The following is a 23,921-nucleotide window of genomic DNA, read 5'->3' as shown; positions in this document are numbered from 1 at the left end:
TTCCCTGGCCCTTACTGGTGTCTTCTCTAAGGCCCAGGCGCGGTCCAGGCGGCAGCGCGCTCACGAGCTCGCCGCTTGCGGCGTTCGCGCGCACGCACGCTTGTGCGCACGTTCCCTGAGAACCCGGAAGTGCGAGGGAGAGGAGAGCCACGTGGGTGGAGCTGGATCGCAGCTCGCATGGGGGAGTCTATCCCGCTGGCCGCCCCGGTCCCGGTGGAACAGGCGGTGCTGGAGACGTTCTTCTCTCACCTGGGTATCTTCTCTTACGACAAGGCCAAGGACAATGTGGACAAGGAGCGAGAGGCCAACAAGAGCGCGGGGGGCAGCTGGCTGTCGCTGCTGGCGGCCTTGGCCCACCTGGCCGCGGCCGAGAAGGTCTATCACAGCCTCACCTACCTGGGGCAAAAACTAGGTACCTCCGCCCCGCCCCCCGTGCCCTTTGAGGAGGAAGGAAAGGGGGTCTATTCCCCGATCGGCAGTGGCTTGGGTTCCCTGTCTCTGTCACTTCTAGCCTCAGGCTCAACTTGGCACTCCCAATTCTCCCACCGTTCCCTTCCTTCCCTCGGCTTCCACAAACCCCGCCCACTGGCCTCTGCTGCTGTTAGATTGGCCGCCCGGGTGGATGCTCTTTGCAGGGCTGTGCCACAAACCGATGGGTGTATCCATTTTGCTCAGTGCATGGATTGGTGCCATAAATGAGAAGTTAAGCAAACTGTATGTCTTCACTCTTCTGATCAGTGACACTGTGGCCAGAGGAGCAAAACTTGCCAACACAACCTAGTTATAATTAATGAACACTTTTATCCGGCCTCTTAAGGTTAAGGCCCCTGCGAGTTGCAGATGGAGTCCTACCCCCTCTTCCTAGGCTCTCAATAAATATTTAATGAATGAGGAAATGAATACTGGACAGGAAAGGCAAGAAATATGCCTAACACTAGCAAGAGGGGACTTACGGGGGAAATGGTAAACACTCTTACTCCGTCATAAATCTTGCCCCTGAAAATAAGATGCAAGAGCAACTGATTTTCACTACAGAAACAATTAGTATGAGTAGATCAGGAGGACATAAAATATGTGAAAGCCAAAGGCTATGCATACAAAATATTACGGCTTACAATTATCAGCAATAAATACTATAAATCCCAGAGCTTTCAAAGTTTTGTTAGTATTGTGGCCTATGTTTACACCCTTTCATTATCAGAAAGCACAGGGTTGGGTATGAGTGAAGAACACGTATATACAATGTAGAATAGAAGGGTAAAATTGAGTGCAGATTCCATTTTGATTGTTAACCCCTAGTTTCCTTACATTTCCTGAAAGTGGCCATGTACATACTGCTGTCAGTAAACACCCAAGGGGTAGGGCTTTCTCAGATCTTAACTTCTGCCTTAGCTGTTCAGGTAATGACTTGTTATTTAGTATGTTGACGTATTGGCAAAAACTGGTCAGATAGATTCACCTTGTGTGTTTTTTCCACCCCTTTTTACAGTGGTACTTCTCACAAATTTGCAGTTGATGTTGCAGTATTATTATTCCCCTTTCTACAGATTGGCAAGATTGTTTGTGCTCACTGGTGTAGGTAGTTGACAGATCTCAAACTGGAATACCTGCTTTTGAAGTGTCAGATTGTGTTCTTATCCATGTGATTTATAAAAAATTGGCATATGTATTCTACTTTAAATCTACCTTGTATATACAGTTGACCCTTGAGCATTAGGGGCTTGAACTGCCTGGGTCCACTAATACACGGATTTTTTCCATAAATACAGTACAGTAAATTATTTTCTCATCCTTTATGATTTTCTTAACATTGTCTCTTCTCTACTTTATTATAATACAATACATAATACTGTATATATATACACACTATATATATATGTACAAATAGATGTACAAATATAACATACAAAATGTGTTAATCTACTGTTTATGTTATCAGTAAGGCCTCCAGTCAATAATAACCTATTAGTAATTAAGTTTTTGGGGAGTCAAAAGGTATACTTGGATTTTCAACTGTGTTGGGGGAGGTCAACACCCTCCTCTGTCACACCCAGCTCTGTTCAAAGGTCAACTGTATTTAGAAATGCAGAGGATTCTGGCTGTAAAATTGAAAGTGGGTAATTTTCTGGCAGTTTTCGTTATTTTTAGATTCCCCCACTTCATGAAGAATGGTAATTGAACCCAGTGCCATGATTCTTTTTAAAGCTCATGTATGAGAATTTGATAAAACCCATGGACTTGTATATGGAAAATATATGTGTAATACAATTTTGCATATAATCTGAGAGGGTTCAGTGGATTTCCTAAAGCCTATTTATGGACCCCAGCTTAAAAATCTGTTATTCTAGTTTAAGTTGTATGTGTCTGGTTGGTTTTTGGTAAACAGAACTAGCTGCCTGTGTGTAAGAGCATGTGTGAGACCATCACTGTCCCTGACTTGGTTCTTTGCAATGGCCCTTATTATGTAAAGTGACTAGTTCTGCTCAGACGCCCAGCTTGCATGCATGAACCTGAAGGCTGCACCTTGAAACTGACCCAGGAGCAATTTACACTATGAAACGTGCCCTGGCATGGTTCAGACTCCCAGGTGATCTGTCACTTCTGAGTAAATGTTCTGAAAATGGCATGTTTAACCTCAATGCCTCATAACTTATACCCGTGTGTAGTAATTGTAGGTTCCCGATTTAAAATTTTAACTTTGCAGATATCTTACGGTTTTTTGATACTGAGAGTGTTTGTGATAACGTGCTTACAATATGATTTTGTGATTATTCTGTTGACTCCATTTTCTTAAAACCTTGGGGGAAAATTTTTGTGTTGCCACTTAGACATTCCCATGTTTTTCAAATACTTTGCTAATTAGAATGTTTGTATGGTTTTCTTTAAAAAGCAAAACAAAAAGTTTTATGTGTATTTTTAAACATTTAAAACATGGTTCAAAAAAGTGAGTCTTTCTGACTTCACTCTCACAACTAGTGTTCATCAGAGACCTTAGCAGAGAATCCTGTTTATTCATGCACATGTCAGCAAACATTATAGGCAAAGGACAGGCCTGACAGGGAGCCTTCTGTTCCTGTATTGGCTCAGTTCTGAAAAACTTTGGGTGGAGTCCTTCCTTATCCTGGAGCTTTCTCTTTCCTTTGAGGGGAGAATATACCTGTTTGGGGATGGCTTAAAATATGCCATCTCAATGCCTCTGGAGGATTTTAGGTCATACTTTTCTCCCTTTGGTTTCATTACGAGAGGGTTTCCTCAAGCTCTGGCTGTTGGAATTTAGCATGGTAGAAAATGCCTTAACTTGAGAACTGATGTTTACAAGTTATCATTAACAAGAAGCTGTGGAACAAAATACTCAATTAGATATTTTACATACTCCTTTAATATATTTGTTATGTGAAATTTTATCATGTGAGATGGACCACTGAAATCTTGAGAAATAATGAGGATTCAATACATAGAGCCTTCTAGAAATAATTCAAAATAACTGTGTTTTGTAAATTCAAAAAATTGAAAAGAGGAAGGTGTCTGATGTCTCTGATTCCTTGTTTCCCAGTATGAAGGAAGGCCCATCCCCATTGGATATTCCTTACCAGGATAGTCAACAATAGGATTGTGCTCCTGAGAGATTGGAGAACAGAGACCTGTTTAAAAGAAATGCATTGGTGGTCTCTCCCTTCCTTATAGTGTCCCTTGGTTTTACATATTAGTGATGGTGTTTATTGATAAGATTTTCACAGTATTTTTGTATTTATGTGGTGTTTCCACTCCCTCAAATAAGGGTAATCTGACAAAGGAAGGTATCCCTTTTTCACCAAGGCCACGCTGTTTAACAGCGGAGGTGAGTACAGTTGAAATCACCTAGCTATCTTTCAAATAGATGCTATTCTTTTTTACAGTACGTGAAGCTCCCAATTTACCATGGAGTTTTAGAAGCTCACTTAGATAGTGGTTAGAGTTTTCTTATATCAGGTATGAATGGAAGGGAAGGGGATTATGGTTGTGGAATATGTGCTTTGCTCCAGGCACATTACATACCAAATGTTATTTCATTTTGTCTTCTTAGCAACTCTGTTACTAGCTGTGTGTTAAAAAACAATGAAGGCTCAAAGTGGCTAAGTCATTTGCACATCACACAGCTTATAAATTCGGAAGCTGAAAGTTGGAACTAAGTCAGACTTCCAGAGCTTTTAGCTTTTTTTTTAAAAAAGATTTTGTTTTTAAGTAATCTGTACACCCTACATGGGACTTGGACTCACAATCCTGAGATCAAGAGTCACACACTCCACTGACTGAGTCAGCCCAGGGATTTTGCTTGGTACTCTATTGCCTTCCTCAGCTAGGAGATTTTTTTCCTGAACTTGGACACAGAGGTCTATTTATTCCATACTGTCGCATCACAAAATCTGCCAAGTTAGACTGAATACAGGCAGGGAAGGAAGACAAACCCTTCAGGGTACAATCCTGTGTGGGATGTTAGGCTGGGGTCAATCCACCTGTACCGCATAGTTTTTGCCGCTATTAGCAGGAGGAATGATTTGAATGGTAGTCAGTTTGTTTAGGCAGTATATTGAAGAAAACATTTTTTAAGTATTACTAGTTTATGGAATAGTAGGAAGGTGACAAAACTTCTGGGTTTGCCCAGGGCTGACGGGGTTCCCAGGACATGGGACTAAGGGTTTTCCGAGAAGCCAGACCTTGAGTGCCAAGACTTGGAAAGTCATGGAAAAACTGGGACAAGGTGGTCACAGTAGTAGGAAGGGATGTAAGATTCATTTCTTGAAACATAAATGGGGCCCTAAACTAAAAACAGCATTGTGAGATGTTTCATTTATTAAGGGGATAGTTTACAAATCCCTTGATACATAATTTTCACTCCTAATTGATATGTTTAGAATAGTGATAAATTTCTTCATTAAACTATTTTGTGTGTATCAATAGAAAATTTAAACTGTCACCCATTTCTGAGGGTTTTATATATTCTTGAGAATTAGTGTTTTAAACTTGCCCTATTTCTTTTCATTTTCCTAATGTCTTACCTGTGACCCTTTAGTGGGGTGCAGAATTGCTTAAGAAAACATCTATGAAGCTGAAGCTGGCTCTATAATTATTAGAAATAGAGCTCATCATGCATTAATACAGAAGTAAGGAAATGCTGTCTGTGCCACTTGATTCTTTTTAACTATTGAAAAGGATGTATTTGGTCTTTTTTTTTTTTCTTTCTGATTTGCTTTGGAACCCCTGAATTACACCAGCAGTTATTTATAATTGCTTCCTGCTCTTAATAATTCACAGCATGGTGCTTATTTTGTTATAACCTATAGTGTCAACCTTGTCAAGAGTACTAAAGATTTCAGGGCACCTGGCTGGCTCAGTGTGTGACTCTTGATCTTGGGGTCATGAGTTCAAGCCCCATGTTGGGCATAGAGATTTTTTTTAAATTTTTACTTTTTAATGTTTATTTACTTTTGAGACAGAGACAGACAGAGCATGAGCGGGGTAGGGGGAGAGAGAGAAGGAGACACAGAATCTGAAGCAGGCTCCAGGCTCTGAGCTGTCAGCACAGAGCCCAATGCGGGGCTCGCACTCACGGACCATGAGATCATGACCCGAGCCAAAGTTGGACGGTCAACCGACTGAGCCACCCAGGCACCCCAGGCATAGAGATTATTTTAACAAAAGGACTAAAGGTTTCCTTTTTTCCCCTGGGACCCCAGTAGTCTGTGTTCTTGTGTAAGGGAGATACACATATGTGTATTTTCCATTTTCTGGTATGGCTTAAAAGCTAAGGCAAAGGAAAATGCAACTCTAATGCAGAAATAAAATTTCCTGATTTATCAGGAATAACAACAGTGTTTTCCGATCGGGTATTCTTTTTTGTTTTAAATATATTTATGTGGAAGGAGGGCTATTTAGATCCAGGTTGATGTCACTTACTCGGTCAATTATCCTCTGAAATAAATGTGAATCCTCATTGAACCGGGGTGGGGGAGAATCGGTACATGGGTAAGGAAATCATACACAGGTGCATTGCCACACTAATGAGTTGTACCAGGCATTCTTTCTTCTTCCTTGGTGAAATTACGAGTCGCAAAATATTTGAATTGGCGGCTGATGATAACTTACTGAGCTCAGTAGGCTCCACTCCTTTCCGTGTGGATGCTGGGAGAGCTTTTGTCCTGCTTTCTCTTCCTTACTTGTCATATGCTAATGTCATTTGCCTACCAGGGGGCCAGTCCTTCTTCAGCAGGAAGGATTCCATCCGCACCATCTACACTTCCCTGCACAACGAGCTGAAGAAGGTGGTGACTGGCCGCGGTGCACTAGGTGGGACCGCCCCTCACGTAGAAGAACTGCTTTCCCACCTGTCAGAGCAGCTCTGCTTCTTCGTTCAGGCCCGGATGGAGATCGCAGACTTCTACGAGAAGATGTACACCCTCAGCCCGCAGAAGTTCATCAATGCTGAAGAGCTCGTTGGCCTCTTGGACACCATCCTCAAGAAGTACAGCTCCAGGTGAGTGTAGGTGAGGAGGGAGGGAGGGACAGGCGTGGCAGCGTCTCCCTCCCATCAGACGAGGTCTTTCCCCCACACTCGTGAAACCCCGTCGTTAAATAACCGTGAAGCGGAGAAGTAGTCGTTTTACATTTTATACGTATTAATTAAGCACCAGGTGTACCTTAGGTGCCTTCTTTAGGCTTCATTAAACACCATGATGGGTGGATACTTCTCCAAACAATGGCCAAAGACCAAGAGTGGAGAAATCCTTAAAAGATGTATTATAACTGATTTTGCTGCTTATAAAAGAGTTCACACGAGCGAATTGTGTATAAAATAATGTGACTTCTTAACAAACCATTATTCAAATAAATGTCCCTTTCAAAGTAATCACCTTGCTGAGTCATCCACTCATTCCTCCCATGTAACCATTACTTAACATGTGTTGGAAACTCCTTTATAATTGCTTTCAGTGCCTGTGGCATAATTTTGGTTTTGTTTTTAACTTCCTTAGTGGACACAGGCATCTGTACTTTTGAGGAAGGCATACTTGAACTTTTTTGATAGTCAAAAAGCTATTTGTAGCCAACTTAATTTTTTTTTTTTTAAAGACATTGATCAGCTGGAAAACCTGTCTTTGAAGGCAATTGCTAGTTTAAAAAAAAAAAAATGAGCCTGGCTACATGTAATGTATTGCTCACTTCCTACCCAAAAAGCAATACCCAAGGAATTTGAGAAGCATTGTGTATTATTATTCAACTGTAGAAAGGAATGGAGTACTGATACATGCTACGACATGGATGAATCTTGAGTAATTATGCTATGTGAAAGAAACCAGTCACAAAAGATCACATAGTGTATTGCTCTGCTTATAGGAAATGTCCAGAATAGGCAAAGTCATAGACACAGAATGTAGCTTACAAATTTATAGACACAGAAAATGGTTGTCAGGGGTCAGAGGGGAAGGTGAGAATGGGGAGTGACTGCTAATGGATATTGAGTTCCCTTTTGGGGGGCCATGAGACTCTTCTAAAATTAGATAGTGGTGATGGTTGCACAACTCTGATTAAACCATTGATCCTATACCTTAAAAGAGTGTATTTTGGGATGGCTGGGCGACTCAGTCGGTTAAGCATCCGACTTCGGATCAGGACATGATCTCACAGTTCGTGGGTTTGAGCCCCACATCGGGCTCTGTGCTGACAGCTTAGAGCCTGGAGCCTGCTTTGGATTCTGTGTCTCCCTGTCCCCCTGTCTTCTCCCACTTGTGCTCTTTCTCTGTCTCTTAAACATGAATAAATGTTAAAAAAAATTTTTAACAAATGTATTTTTTTGTATATGAATTAAATAGCAAAGCTATTATTAAAAAAACAAAACAAAAAACAATGATTTCATAGCATCATGAGTTTGAGCCCCATGTCAGCCATGCTGACAGTGTGGACCCTGCTTGGGATTCTCCCCCCCACCCCCCATCTCTCTCTCTCTCCCTCTCTCCCCTCCCTTGCTCTCCCTCAAAATAAATAAATAAACTTAAAAAAAAAAAAAAACCATGCAATGAACACACAAATATCTTTTCCCTGGACTCATATTATTAAAACATCACCATGTTTGTTTTATATCTCTCTCTATAAAATTTTATTTACCATCCCCCCCCCCCGCATTGTTTGGAAGTTATATCATCATGACACTTTAACCCCAAATACTCAGATTGTGCTTTCTGAGAACTATACAAAACTGTGGCATAGTTTTCTCAGGAAATTCAGCACTGATTTTCTACCATCTGCAATAAATAGTCCATATTCAGATCTCTCCAATTGTCTCCAAAATGTCTTCTAGTTATTTTTTATCGTCATGTATTTTCTGTTTTATGACATTTAAAATTTTTGTTTTATTTTTAGTAGGCAATACATTAATATGGCTCAAAATTTATAAAGTACAAAAGAATACATAGTGAAACGTGCCCCTGTCCTTCATCTAATTCTTTTCCTAAAAGGCAGTGAATGTTGTCAGCAAGTTCTTCCTACCCTTCTAGAGAGATAGTCCATGCATATAAAAATACACATTTTCTTTTTTTAAACAAATTTTACATGTTAACAAATTTTGTTTGGAAATTCTTCCTAACCTGATTTGTACTTTTTTAAATAAAATAGTTTTTTGAAATCCAAAAACAAAAGTACAGTTGGAGATAATGATTCTCAAGGGGAAGAGATCTCACGCGGTGATTCCCAAATGCTAATGTGAAAGTGGTTTGCTGAACCATTTGGGAAGTTTAAGAAAACAAACCATACCTGGGCCTCCCCACTACTTACCCCAAGAAGGTAAGATTTAATGATTTTGGACTCGTTGCCCAGAAACCTATGTTTTAAAAGTTCCCTGTGATACTGAAAATAGTCTACATGAAAAAATTGTTTGGATAAACCAGAGAAAGTTGCCAACGCTGGGATATACTAGTACTGAACCTTAACAGAGTGTGTGTGTGTGTGTGTGTGTGTGTGTGTGTGTGTGTCTGTCTGTCTCCTAGGAGTGGTTATTACATCTGTCTCCTAGGAGTGGTTATTACTATTTACCTATTTTCATTTTTATTTTATTAGATTTGTGATCTATCATCTTTTCAAAAAGTATTTATTTATTTATTTATTTATTTATTTAGAGAGGTGGGGGGAAGGGGCAGAGAGAGAGAGGGAGAGAGAGAATCCTAAGCTGGCTCTGCACTGTCAGCACAGAGCCCGATGTGGGGCTCAAACTCACCAACCATGAGATCGTGACTAGAGACCAAATCAAGAGTTGGAGAGGACTCAACTGACCGAGCCACCCAGGTGCCCCAAGATTTGTGCTCTTTGAACCTTCTTTGAAACATTCCACTTCCCAGAGCTTTGAGAATTTCTTCCATCTCCTGCAAAAGTCCAGCTTTCATTCTTGAAGCTCTTAGGGCAGTACTTGGCTGTACCCCTCATCTTTCTGACTGGACACAGATGGAATCTGATAGATCTGGGTTGCAGTGTCACTTAGGGTCAAGGTGTTTTCATCCACAGTCTCCATCTTCCATCCGTGCTGCCTTTATCTAATTAGTAGGGAGTTACTGATTATAGATACATCCTAGCCTGAAAATTATCTCATTTAGAAGCCTTGGGTTACGTTTGAACAACATAAATTCCTTGGTTAAGAAATTCTGCAAAGTTGAAATTCTGTATAATATGGTGATTTTGGGAGGGAAGTAGAATTATTCTAGGTATAAGTTTAGCATGCTTTGCCCTTTGCCAGGATAATATCCATTTTTCTGTAGACCTTTTGATTTGGCATCTGTGCCACACAAAACACATTACTTTCATGGTTCCATTGTTCTAGAGAAATAATTCATGTTTTGGTGTTCTGTTGTATTGAAAGAGTTAATCCTTTTCCCAAAAGACCCAGTTTATCTTTCAGGGAATGTTTATTTGTCCCAATATATCTGATTCATGTCAGAACGCTTATAAAATATTGTGTGAATCTTTTATCTTTCCAATGATGAAATGCTTTTGTATTAAAAAATTAACAAGCATGATGTATATCATAGAGTCTAAACCTCTGGCCCTGATTTGAGATGCAGATCCTGTGTGAGTTATTGCAAGGTCCAGTCTACTTTAGAGACAAATGAGAAGGATATTTTGTTTCTTTTCTTTGGAAGTCGGTTGTGTTCAGAGTAGAAAAGTGTTAAAGGTTTCCTTTTTTGGTGAACTTATTACAGTATTAAGCAAATGTAAATTATTCCTTCAGCATCACAGTCAGTTATGATGCTGCATTTCAAGTTGAATAATTAACATGAATCATATGAGTTTTTATTTGTGTGCCCTTTAGAAGGAAAAATATGAATTTAGCTCATGCAGGATCAGGATGTCTACTGATGAAGTTTTGGGGTGGTAATGTGGGTTCGTGGGGTCCGGAGCCAATGACCCAGAAAGAATTCTTGAAGATGTCTTTGATGCAAAAGATGATGTTATTAAAGCATGTGGAGAGGACCCATGGGCAGGAAGAGCTTCATTGGGATGGTGACGGGTAACTCGTGATACACCCTCAGGTTGGGAGGGGGTCAGGGATAGAGTATGTCTCTATGGAATTTTGGAAGCAAGGTTTCCAGGACCTTGAGGGGCTAGCTGTTGCTAGGGAAATGCCATTTATTACTATCTAATAAAACCTCAGTCATGAGACCGTTTAGATGTATATCGGGACCATAAGCTTAGAGTATGATTGCCAGCATATATCTTGAGGCAGTTGAGATAAAGGAAGTTGACTTACAGGATCCTCGAGGTTGGGATAATGTTAAACTAAGGTTCTCTTTTGCCCCCAGCACAGTGTCATCCTTGAGGCAGCTGAGCTCCTAGAGGGAGGTCACTCTGCTGGTCTCAAGGACTTGTCAATGGACCAGAGGCAGTAAGGGAATTTAACTTTTCATTTGCCTTAGTTTCCCACATCACCATGGCAAGTACTTCAACCCCTTTCCTTTGTTCTTGGACAGCCAGGAGTGTCTGGGGAATATCATACATATTCCACCCTGGGGTGGGGGGTGGGGGCAGTGTGTGTCAGCCTATATTTTGCCCTCAGCTTGCCCCAAGCTTCCTCATCACTACTATTCCTTGAATACTTTTGAGGCGAGGTAGAACTTGTTTTGTTTTTTTCCCAAGGAAGCATCAGTGGAATACTTTTTGATTCTGTGGAATTCATTTTGAATTTACTTACCTGTGTTATACAGTGCGCATAAAAGAAGATTCTGGCTAATTTTTCTGTTTCATAGTTAAAATAAAACTAGAAGATAGGTTATAACTGTAAAATATTTACTCTCCTAAATCAAGAGTATAATTTTAAGAAGTAATTCTTTCAAAGAAGTAAGCAATTATTTATGCATTCTAGACTGCTTTAAAAAAATCCCTCCTGTGGCAGTAGTAATATAACATTAAGTGACTTACATCCTTTAATTATGATTTTACAGTTAGATTTTAAGGAACTTTTTTTTTTTGAAGAGTTTCCTTTTAAGTAATCTCTACACACAACATGGGGCTCGAACTCATAACCCCAAGAACAAGAGTCACATACTCTACCAACAGAACCAGCCAGGTGCCCCAGAGAACATTTTTTTAAATTGAATTACATAAAATTTTTGTTTACATTTTAGGGAGCACATTTTTTTTTATCTGAATGCTTCAGATGACAGGATTCTCACCAAGGGCAGAACTGTGATTTATTTAGGCCTTGTACCCTTTTTCCTTCAAAAAAAGATTTGTGATGATAAGTGAAATTAACTGTTGGTTGTGTGTGTATCATTCAACAAGCTGACTTTTCACTCACTGAAAATTTCATGAACAGAACCACAGTGCAGTTTCTGTGGGACACATTCTACCCTAGGCATTCAACACGCCTTGATTTTAACAGTGAGGACTACTGGCCTTCTGTGATCTTGCCCCAGTCTCTCTTTACAAATTCATATATGTCCCATCAAATGCCTTAAATTGTCCCCAAACTTTTAGTAAAAAGGAAGAAGCTTCAACGAGAATTCTTTGAGGATTTTAAGCAGAAGCCAAAAAACATTCCATAATCTAATGTATTCCTGATAAGTATTTGCTATTTCCTACCCTGGTCCCTTATTTGTTTTGCCTGGAATGTCCTTGAACTCCAAGGGGAAGAACATATCGGTTCCTTCTACCCTTCTAAATTCTCAGCAGGGGGCCCTTTACAAAAGACAAATTAACATGAGGAAAACATACCAGTGTATTTAATGTAAGTTTTACGTGGCAGGGAGCCTTCATAAAATAACGAAGACCCAAGGAAGCTGTGAAACCTGTGTTTTCATGGTACATTTTGTTATAAAACAAGATTCAGCTGAGTACATTTGAAGATGTAAGAGTTGTTGGGAGATGTGCTAGGACAAAAAAGGGAAGGAGCCAAGAGTAGAAGGCTGGGGCAACCAGCAAGGCCTGTTCTTTCAGATTCCTCTCTGTGTCCCTGGTCTTTGGAGGTAAGGATGCTCCTTTGCTTAGGGTAGGGGGAGGGTACCTCTCACTTGAGGTTTTTATGACCTGCTTCAGGGGAGGGTCAGGAAGTCTTTCCTGCACATATTCCTCAAATTTATTCAGCTTAAAATAGTATACCAAGATGCCATATCTTGGGGTAGTATGTTCTGAACCCTGTCATACTGCATCATGTATCAGTTGCTATTGCCACAATCATTCTGTATAACAGACCATCCTAAAATTCACACTTACAGGCTTGTGAGTCTACTGGAAGTTGGCCCGACAGGCCCGGCTTAGCAGGGTGGCTCTGCTTAACACTGTTGGTCTCACTGGGCTTGCCTTATTACTGTCAGCTTTGGGCTTAGTCTGCTCCACATGTACGCGTTCATTCTGAGCCCGAGGTTAGCGGGGAGGCAGCTACACGGTGGCTATGGCCCAAGTGCAAAAGAACAAGCCCAGCCAAGCTCATTTGAAGCCTTTGCTTGCATCACATCTGTTAACACGTGTTTCCTTTGACCAAAGCAAGTCACGTGGCCCAGGCCATAGTCCAGGGATGGGAAAGTGCACTCTGCCTCTGGCGGGAAGACTTGCAGAGGGTGTGGAATCGGAGGCGATTAAGAATGGGGCCAGAGGGGCACTTGGGTGGCTCAGTCGGTTGAGCATCTGACTCTTGGTTTGGGCTCAGGTCGTGATCTCATGGTTTGTGAGTTTGACCCCATATGGAGCTCCATGCTGACAGTGCAGAGCCTGGAATTCTCTCTCTCTCTCCCTCTCGCTCTAAAAAACTTAAAAAAAATAATAATAATAAATAAATAAAAGAATGGGGCCAGAAATGAAAGCCCTCACCTTTAACTGGCTAAATCCTACCTGCTCTTTAAGCTTCATGGCTCAATTCAAATTCTGTCTCCCTTATGGGCTGCATAATCTTTCAACCAAAAGAAATTGCTTTTTCTAAAATCTCATTTTATTTTGTATCTCTCATAAGAGATGTATTACTTCCTACTTGTATCGATTTATAAGTACCTCCTTCTACCATGGAAATTCCTATAAGGCAGACTTTTGGCTAATGTATCTTGATATCTTCAATGTATTTGTATCTAAAAACTAGTAGAAGTTTTTTTTTTTTTTAATTTTTTGTTTAATTTGAGATAGAACGCAGTGGTGGGGAGGAACAGAGGGAGACAGAGAGACAGACAGAGAGAGAGAGAGAGAGAGAGAGAGAGAGAGAGAGAGAATCTTAAGCAAGCTTCGTGCTCAGTGCAGAGCCTGATGCAGGACTCGATCTCACAACTATGAAATCATGACCTGAGGCGAACTCAAGAGTTGGATGCTCAACTAACTGAGCCACCCAGGAGCCCCACTAGTAAAAGTTTTAAATGAGAAGAAACTATAGATTTTTGTTCATTATGGTAAAATATACATACTTTAAAATTTACCATTTTTTTTAAATTAAAAAAAATTTTTTAATATTTATTTATTTTTGAGAGAGAGGGAGAGGAAGTGTGAGAAGGGGGGGGGGCAGAGAGAGAGAGACACAGAATCTGAAGGAGGCTCCAGGCTCTGAGCTGTCAACACAGAGCCTGACGTGGGGTTCAAACCCACAAACCATGAGATCACGACCCAAGCCAAAGACGCTTAACTGACTAAGCCACGCAGGTGTCCTTGAAATTTACCATTTTAAAATGTATGTAGTTCTGTGGCATTCAGTACGTTCACACTGTGCTACAGATTGTTTTTAATCATTTTCATCTGACTCCTCACATGCATGGGACTTGCATACTTCTTTTGGAAGGAATTCCTTGATGTGGATTTGTGAAGGAGAGAGTTCTCTCTCACCCGCTTTCTCTCTGTCCCCACTCCCTTTCTCTCTCTCTTTTTTGGATTTTTTTAGAGCAGATGTTCTTTGCAAATAGTTGTCAATTTATTCTGTATTCAGACTCTTCCAACCTCGCTGCCATAGCTGAGGTATATATTTTGGATTACAACAATTTAACAGATCCCCCTATAGTGTGAGTTGTAAATAGGCATGAGGCACAGAACAAGAATGGAAATGGGGAAATGATACATCATAATGCTAATCTCAAAGTCTTGGCAGAATAACATTAACATGAATTTCTGGCTCTTCTTTAGGATGAAAAATAGCTTCGAAATTCACATTCATCTTAATAAATGTTGAACATATAAACAGTTTTAGTTTATGTTTGTGGAAGAGCTTGTTCAGAATTCTTTCTGAAGATTAGTACAGAAAATTCATGTTCTTTCAGAGAGAACGTTGGATATAAATGATGATTTCCAATGAGGCAGAAAAATGGAGTATTGTTATTTGTGGTAGAATTTTCTTCAATCTCATACCGTTTTCCTATTATTGACAGTCTTTACTATGTTCTGAGTTCCTTGGCAAATTTTCTCGATACCCATGATTATAGAATCTTGTGATGTTTTATGGTCATTAAGTGTCAAAGGGCCTAAAGGCTAAGGTGGTAGGAACATTTCTTACACTTCAAAGGTTTTGAGACGTGCTATAGTGGGGTTGTGTGTGTGCATGTGTATTAGACTTTCTTAACGTTTACTTCAAGCATGTAATTTTGGAGAGTGCAAATTAGTTAATTAATTATTAATTAAGTATATGAGCTGGGGATTTGAAATCTGGTTTATCTCTCTGATTCCCCGCCCCCCCCCCTGCTTTTTTAAGTTTATTTATTTCTTTTGAGAGAGAGCACAAGCTGGGAAGGGGCAGAGAGACAGAATCCCACGCAGCCTTCACACTGTCAGCACAGAGCCTGACATGTGGCTTGAACCCACGGACTGCAAGATCATGACCTGAGTGAGCTAAGATCAACAGTTGGATGCTTAACTGACTAAGCCACCCAGGCACCCCATCTTTCTGATTCTTTGAATGTATTATTAGACTAAAACCTTCCACTGCCCATGTTTTAGCTTCCTTCTCTTGAAGGATATTGAAGGGAAAATACTGGCGATAGAAAAAAAAAAATAATGTGTGGTCATGTGAATAACTACATCCTACTTATCACATCAGTTTCTATCTTAAAATATCCAACCTAATATGGGCTCTCTAATTAATTTTTAATAATCCCTCTAATTAATGTTTAAATGGATTTTTTAAAACTCTAGGTCTATTTGTGATGATTTTTTTCCTTCACTTTTTAATTGATAACCAGCATTTTCCTCTTCAACGGGGGCCAAGAGAGCCATATGAGAAGCCTCTGCCTTGTTGACAGTGAAGCAATTAACTTATGTGGGTTCAGGCCTGTAAATCATCTCCCATGGTGCCTGGGGCATAGGATATGCTCAGTAAATGCTAGATCTTGCCCACATATTTGAAATCAGGGTCACTTGCAGTTGCTTTGGATCTTTAGGAAGAGTATAAGGGCTTGGCGTTGGCTCCTGGAGAAGGAGAGAGCATCAGGCCAGAGAGACACTAATCACCCCCTGGGCATGTTTCAGAAGAAGACTGAGCAAGAAAGCTCTACATGGTCCATACAGAGAGGACCTTCCTTGCCATTGTTACAGAATTTTATTTAGATCACAAACAACAGAATCAATGAGGCAGAAAGTAAGATTCAAATCTTCACATAGTTGGTTTACCATGTTTACTGAATCTCTGCTCTGTGCCATATGTTTTAGAGATAAAGGAGTGTAGGAAGTAGGCAGTGTTGACTTGTCCTCAGGGAGGAGCTCAAAGCAAAGGTGACCATGTGTCCCAGTTTGCCTGGCAAATTATGCAATGAAGCTACTAATGTGGAAGACAGGTATTAAGAAACAAGAAGAGTAAATTGGCTGACTAGTGTGGACGTGAACGGAGAAGACGTTTCCAAGGAAATGACTCTGAATAGGAAACCTGAAGCATGAGAAATAGGTATTGATGGGAAAGGGTCATGTTCTCCCTTGCCTCAGGCTCTTCACACTTCGCCTTTTCCCCCTGTTCCTGAAGGGGACATACTCCCACTCCTCTCCCCTCCTGCTGCACAATATTACTGTTAACAAACGAAGTAGAAAAAATGTTTTACAAACAGCAGGTAGCAGTCCATGAGTCGTAAAGTTAATTTAGTGAGTAGTGATCCAATTTAAAACAAGTAAATATTGAAATATTAGATTTTTTAAAATTTAGCTACTACTTTGTTTTTAACTGTGACTAAAATATGAAGGAGGGGCGCCTGGGAGGCTCAGTCGGCTAAGCATCCGACTCTTGATTTTAGCTCAGGTCGTGATCTCATGGTTTGTGAGTTCGAACCCCATATTGAGCTCTGGGCTGACGGTGTGGAGCCTGCTTCGGATTCTCTGTCTCCCTTTCTCTCTGCCGCTCCCCTGCTCGTGCGCTCTCTCTCAAAAGTAAATAAACATTAAATATGAAGGAAATTTGGGGACTAGGATTGAATAAGAGCTTACCTTCTGGAGTTACTATGGAGTTACCATAATACCTTGTGGAGTTACTGTGCACATTAAGTAAGTTTATATGTGTTACGTACACATTTAAGATATGTTTTAGTGACTTTGTTTTTCTTTTTACCTGTGCTTCTTTAGGACTACATCCTGAAAAAGAGGATGCCTTGTTTTGATATTTATGTGAGTTATATAATTCCCAGAATGAATAAAATAGGTTAGGAAAGAAGTACAGCTAATTTCATTTCTTTGTATTTGAAAGGAAGGGAACCATGACTCTCATGTTCTGTTTAAATGTCAGGCTATTTCCACAGGAGGATATGATGCTGACATAACTCTGAGACGGTGAAGTTACGTCAGAACAACTTTTTTTTTTTTTTTCAACGTTTATTTATTTTTGGGACAGAGAGAGACAGAGCATGAACGGGGGAGGGGCAGAGAGAGAGGGAGACACAGAATCGGAAACAGGCTCCAGGCTCTGAGCCATCAGCCCAGAGCCCGACGCGGGGCTCGAACTCACGGACCGTGAGATTGTGACCTGGCTGAAGTCGGACGCTTAACCGACTGCGCCACCCAGGCGCCCCCAGAACAACTTTTTAAATAAATCGGCATGCAGCCCTTCAACCTTTCCTTCCCCTGCCCCCAAACATAATGTTACTTGTCTGGCCACAGTGTGTTGTTTTGAGGGTAGAAAATGTCAATGTGGAGTAACATTTCCACTTATTTCTATTAATTTCCCTTCCCCTTTAGATTTCACCACCCCATCCTCAGTCCTTTGGAAAGCAGTTTCCAGCTGGAAGTCGACGTCCTGAGTCATCTCCTGAAGGCCCAGGCTCAGGTCTCCGAGTGGAAGTTCCTCCCATCTCTGGTGAACTTGCACAGTGCTCACACCAAGCTGCAGACTTGGGGCCAGATCTTTGAAAAGCAGCGGGAGACCAAGAAACATCTGTTTGGAGGGCAGTCTCAGAAGGCCGTTCAGCCCCCACACCTTTTCCTTTGGCTGATGAAACTCAAAAACATGCTTCTTGCCAAGTTTAGCTTTTACTTTCACGAGGCATTGAGCCGACAAACGACTCCTTCAGAAATGAAAACGTTGACTGCAAAAGCCAACCCAGACTTCTTTGGGAAGATTTCCAGCTTCATCAGGAAGTATGATGCTGCCAATGTGTCCTTAATCTTTGACAACCGAGGTTCCGAGAGCTTTCAGGGTCACGGCTATCACCACCCCCATTCCTACAGAGAGGCCCCTAAGGGTGTGGACCAGTATCCAGCTGTGGTGTCTCTGCCCAGCGACAGGCCGGTCATGCACTGGCCCAATGTCATCATGATCATGACAGACCGCATGTCCGACCTGAACAGCTTGGAGAAAGTGGTCCACTTCTATGATGACAAAGTTCAGAGCACCTACTTCCTAACCCGCCCAGAACCTCACTTTACCATTGTTGTCATCTTTGAGTCAAAGAAATCTGAAAGAGACTCCCACTTTATTTCCTTCCTCAATGAGCTCTCACTTGCCCTTAAGAACCCCAAAGTTTTTGCAAGTCTGAAACCTGGCTCCAAAGGCTAGCAGGTGATTTGTGGGAAAGGTTTTCAAGACTGGAAATTGTGTTCTTAATTGCTCTAATGATCTACTGTGGTCTATGATTAGAGTGTCCATCCATTCATGCTTCTCCCAGAGCTAAATTAGAGACAGATCCTCCCTAATTGTGTCGCACACTTTATAAGCAATTAAGGCCAATTGAATTAAGTATCCAAAGAGTAATCTAGGAAGTGATCATGACTACTGTGTATAACCATGGTACAGCGAAGTACTTTCAGTACTTTCTCCTATTTTCCTGTATTTCACGTAGACTGAATATTTATTAGCCTTTGATTTTTCTTTCCCCATGTTTTATATTGTTCTAAACTTTCTGTTTTAATGCAATTCCAAATGCTTTCTCCTTTCCCTTCCTTCCGGGATGAGTAATTGGGATAAGATATTAAATGGCCTTTTCAGAATCAAGGACTGTACGTTTTCTATCTCATAAATTAGCAAAGTTAACATAAAATTATTTTATGATTCTCATCAACAAATTAATATTTTGGATGCCAAAGCTAGTGTCTTGGTGAAAAATAGCCATCAGTTATTGAAATTAAAGGTGAACCAGAGTGGTCCCATAACATCAGGTGTTTAACAGTTCAGAAGATCCGCAGAAACTTTAATAGTCATGGGCTCTTTTTTGGGATGATCTACACACCTAACTGCATTTCTTCTTACCCTTGAAAAGTTTGAATTTTTCATTCTGTTTGAAAGTTAGCAGAAGCCATTACGTGGGGTTTCTTCATTCTTCAGTATATTATGTGCTTGGCTTTCTATCACCTTTCTGCTGAAAGGCATGTCCATGTTTGACTCCACTCTCTGCTTCCTCTTCGGCTGGAAAAGCATGTAGTCTTAGTTTTTCGTCCACTTTTAGACATTCATGCAACTCAGCCTGCTTTTATAATGTCAAAATGTTGGTCTTGATACCTTGTGCTTGCTAAAAATCAGTTGTGTGTGCCAAAGACCTCTTCATAGTTGAATAATCAGATGAGTACTTAAGCACATCAGAACTTGAGTTTCATGCCTGTCTCCTCCCAATTATTTTTAGAAGCAGTGATGTCTCTTAACACATGCCGCCTTCACACTTTCCTTCCGCAGGTGTTCCTGGGGTAGTAGATGGACCCCTAAAGGTATAATGTGCCGTGGAGGACTTCACTTCTAGGTTATTGATTACGAATAAAAATAAGCCACAAAGAGTAATTGAGTTGTTACTATCTGATAGTTCCTTCAAAACTTGTGTGTGACATAATTGGATCAGTCCTGTTTCTCACAATGGCACGGAGCCACGGTTTTACTGGGCCGCCACAGCAGGCAAGCTGGCAACATGGGCAGAGCCACTCCCAGTCTGTGCCAGGAGGCCAGCCCACCTTGGTTGGGACTACCTGGTGGAAGGACCTACTGGCCCATTTCCTTTTCCTTTTCCTTTTCCTTTTCCTTTCCTTTTCCTTTTCCTTTCCTTTCCTTCTCTTTTCTTTCTTTTCTTTTTTCTTCTCTTCTCTTTTTTCTTTCTTTTCTTTTGCTTTTTTCAAAATAAAAGTCCTATGATTTATAAAAAGCCAGTTTGCTTTAAATAGAAAGCAGCGATTGACTCCTGCACTTTATTCACTCTGGTCATATAAAAATCCGAACATTGAACTTTTATAAAAAACTGGAAAGAATTAGAACTAAAAATTCAAATCATTTTTCTTCCCTTTTGTATTTTTCCGGGAAAGTGAAAAATATTCCTTGGTGTTCACATATTTTTTTTTTTCTAGAAAACAATCACCATTAGCCTTAATGAAATGATCCCCATGTACCTAAAGAAATATGCTTCAGTGGAACTTGGAGAAGAATGTAAATAAAACAGACAATATGATATTTAAATAACCAGTCCTTGCCTGGGAAATGTATATTTCCTATGTATTTGAAATGTATATTTATTTTTAAACATATTTTGGTTCAAGCCAAGAAACAAAGTGATTCTACTCTGAGACTTGTCCTCTTAAATCAGTAATGAGATGATCTGTAAAGTCTGTGTTTTGGTATAGGGAAGAGTAAATCCGCATATTCTCTGAGGACTGTTTACTTGGAAATTGTTTCTGGGGTGCCTGGGTGGCTCAGTTGGTTGAGAGTCTGACTTTGGCTCAGGTGGTGATCTCACAGTTCGTGAGATCCAGCCCCATGTCAGGCTATGTGCTGACAGCTCAGAGCCTGGAGCCTGCTTCGGATTCTGTGTCTCCCTCTCTCTCTGCCCCTCTCCCCTGCTCAAAAATAAATAAACATTAAAAAAAATTAAGAGAAATTGTTTCTAAACCACAACTTGATCAGTTTTTATGCATAACCAGGAGTGTGGTCAACACTTACTGAGTTTGCCAACAAGCCCATCAAGGAGTGTTCATTTTTCGATGTTGTTTGGACACAGGGTGAACATTCACAGCTTTGTCCTCTTGGGTCCAACCTGGTATCTGACTATACCATTTCAGGGTTTTAGGGAGTGTGTGAAAATATAGCCATTGCCCCTTATAAACAGCTTTGCTTACCTCGGTCTCATTTATCCATGGTCACCCGAGGTCTGGAAGCTGAAAGCCAGTTCCTCCTCCTGACAAATCATCAGGAAGTCAGTAGCAGCCTACTGCTACCTCACAAAGCCTGTGTCATTCACCTCACTTTATCTCATGGCGTCAGTATCGTATCATCTCCCATCATCAGAGAAGGGTGAGGACAGCACAATCAGATTTTTAGAGACAGAGCCCACATTCACATAACTTGCATTACAGTACAATGTTATAACTGCTCTATTACTGGTGTTAATTTCTTACTGCGCCAACTTGTAAATTAAACTTTATCATAAGTATGTATGTATAGAGAAAACCATAGTATATACAGAGCTTGGTACTGTATATAGTTTCAGGTGTCTGTTGGGTGTCTTCAGCGTACTTCTTGCAGATAAGGGGGGCTACTGCACAGCTTCTTAACTAAGGATTCAATACTCCCGATATGGCTTTGTATATTTCAACACATTGTAGAAAATTCACTTACAAGAAAGAAAACGGTTGGTAACTCACTGCACTCCCGTAGAGTCACTCATATGATCTGTAAAATGCATCCACCTTTTGATCGAGCAGCAAACTTGGCTTTTGTTTTTTCTTTCTTTTTTTTGCTTGTCAGCCTCTGGGCTTACTTCCTTATCTGTAAAATGGGGATAAGAACATATGGGCTGCCTTTTTCAAAGGATATATAAGAATGGAATGACATCATGCATGTAAAAAAGGCTTTGGAGCTTACTTGGGTTTGAAAGCTGTATAAATAAAAGACGGACCATTCTTTCCTTAAACTCAGTACCTCTCCTGTTCTCGTCTTTCTCTTCAGATCTGTGGCATAAGTGTGCTTAGTCATTATGTCTGAACAGTACTTAAAGAACTCGCTTAGAAGAGGAGGCAGATAAATGCCTAACCAACTCACCCTCCCCTCTCTCCTTATTTTAGGGATAAGGTGGTTCTTTGTTTCCAAATTCTTATGCTTGGTTGATAGCATCATTCAGTTCTATATTCTTACTGATATTTTCGGGGGAGGAGGGGATCTAGGTGCTCTTTTAATTACCAAGAGAGGTGTGTTAAAATCTAACTGTGATTGTAGAGGTCTTCCTTTATTTCTGCAGCATTTTGCCTTTTGTATATTGAAGCCCTTATTAGGCCCATATACATTCACAATTTTTCTTTCTCACATATTGACCATTTATCAGTGTGAAGTTTCCTACTTTATCTCCATCACTACTCCTTGCTTTGAAGTACATTTTGCCTGATATTTTTATGACCCTTCCAGTTTGTTTCTGCTGACTGTTCATATGGTATGTCTTTTCCTATCCTCTCACTATTTGTATCTTTATTTTTAAAGTGTCTACAGTAAGAAAGAGAGAATACTGATTACAAAGAGAAATAGCCAACTCTGCTCTGCAATCTGACAATCTCCACCTCTTGACTGAAGTGTTTAGTTTATTTCATACCTATGAAGTTTTTACAGTCAGGACTTTGCTGATGGTATCCTTAAGCTATCGGTGATCATGCTTTTCTATCTTTTTTTTTTTTTTTCTTTATGTTGGAAGTTAGATCAAGAGGTTTGATCAGATTTTTCTTTTTCCTTTCTCTTTCTTTCTCTCTTCTTTCTTTCTTTCTTTTTTTTGTAGTGACTATTGTGTATTTTATTTGGAGGTAGCTAATATGTGGCATTACCTGGATCAATTATATCACTAGAGGTTACAAAACAGTGATATTCTAATTATGTCATTCCTTTTTCATTTGTTAGGAGGAATACTTCTATGAGAATAAACTTTACGTCTATTTGGTTATATTAAAGAACAGTTCCTATAGGAAGGGCTTGGTTCTTTTGCCAGTTTTTATCTTAATTTTTTTAAGATTTTATTTTATTCTGGTTTTCTTTTCCAAAGATTTTATTAAAGGTCTTTACAGAGCAAAATCCAAACTCCAGATGCAGCTGCCACGGAGACCCTGTTAACATTGTGGGTACTGGCTGAGGCATGGCAGGGAGCTCTGACTTCCCACCCTCCCGTCCCGAGATGGGGTTGCTGGGGAGTATGTCATATTTGGGTTCCACAATGCTCACATGATCTGGCAGGGGATTCTTACCGCTTGGTCAGACTTACCACTTGGGTCTGACGGAAGCATGCTCTTCACTTTGACGCCCAGCACGCCCTGTCTGAGCAGCATATGGCACACAGCAGTGTCCATGCACTAGTTAACAGGGTCCTCACTGTGAGTCATCCGGCCATCCACAAACTTCATGGATTTAGCCCTCTGTCCTTGGAGTTTCCCAGACACCACAAGCTCACAGCCTTTGGCCCCACTCTCCATGATGAACCACAAGACACTATAGCAGGTCCTCCACACGGTGAGGCCTCCTAGGAGTTTATAACGTAGAGACTGCCTGGGCAAGAGCACACAGACCTCCTGTGGCCACCTTTTCATCATAAAGCTCTATGCTGCCCTCGGGGAAACCAAACCTCTGCTGAACTACAGGGATCAACCCTTGGATCTGCCAGCCCGTCTCACCCAGATCATTCCGTGCCCTGATAGCCAAGATACTGATTTCTGTCCTGGTTGGTGTAACTTGGACCTCAACCCTGGACGAGCTGCCTTTAGCCAGCTCCTGAGTGAGAAACTCGTTCAGTTCAGCTTTGAAGACGCCATCAGCGATGAACTTCCTCTTCTCGGAAATTTGCTCTGCCATCTTGCTGCTGTGTACCTCTGAAAGGCAAGGCAAGATTTCATTTTTAAGTAATCTCTACACCCAACGTGGGGCCCGAACTCACAACCCCAAGATCAAGAGGCTCGTGTTCCACCGACTCAGCCAGCCAGGTGCCCCTAACTCATTATTTGAACAAGTGGCAAGTTGGGCACCTGGCTGGCTGAGTCGGTGGAACACGAGCCTCTTGATCTTGGGGTTGTGAGTTCGGGCCCCACGTTGGGTGTAG

The 23,921-nt window shown here is 40.8% G+C and overlaps 1 protein-coding gene and 1 pseudogene across 1 annotated transcript; one reads left to right on the top strand and one right to left on the bottom strand.

Annotated features, from left to right (window-relative positions):
- The first annotated feature begins 38 nt into the window (after positions 1-38).
- On the top strand, positions 39-19,912 carry KICS2 (KICSTOR subunit 2). The gene is made up of 3 exons (XM_047065771.1): positions 39-412; positions 6,226-6,511; positions 17,626-19,912. The coding sequence occupies exons 1-3, from the start codon at positions 178-180 to the stop codon at positions 18,440-18,442; spliced, it is 1,338 nt and encodes a 445-aa protein (XP_046921727.1). The 5' UTR covers positions 39-177; the 3' UTR covers positions 18,443-19,912.
- A 1,698-nt stretch (positions 19,913-21,610) lies between these two features.
- LOC124501954 (40S ribosomal protein S3-like) lies at positions 21,611-23,677 on the bottom strand (annotated as a pseudogene).
- Between the last annotated feature and the right edge of the window lie 244 nt (positions 23,678-23,921).

The sequence above is a fragment of the Lynx rufus genome, unplaced genomic scaffold, assembly GCF_022079265.1.
Source record: "Lynx rufus isolate CCGP_SWC_20201006 ecotype Redwood Valley unplaced genomic scaffold, mLynRuf1.p SCAF_7, whole genome shotgun sequence".
Lineage (NCBI taxonomy): Eukaryota > Metazoa > Chordata > Mammalia > Carnivora > Felidae > Lynx > Lynx rufus.
This window is presented reverse-complemented; position numbering and strand designations above follow the sequence as displayed.

Excerpts from the sequence above, each read along its gene's own strand:
- KICS2 (XM_047065771.1), top strand. The coding sequence starts at position 178 with ATGGGGGAGTCTATCCCGCTGGCCGCCCCGGTCCCGGTGGAACAGGCG. Across the intron at positions 413-6,225 it reads CTACCTGGGGCAAAAACTAG|GGGGCCAGTCCTTCTTCAGC; the intron begins GTACCTCCGCCC and ends TTTGCCTACCAG. Across the intron at positions 6,512-17,625 it reads CTCAAGAAGTACAGCTCCAG|ATTTCACCACCCCATCCTCA; the intron begins GTGAGTGTAGGT and ends CTTCCCCTTTAG.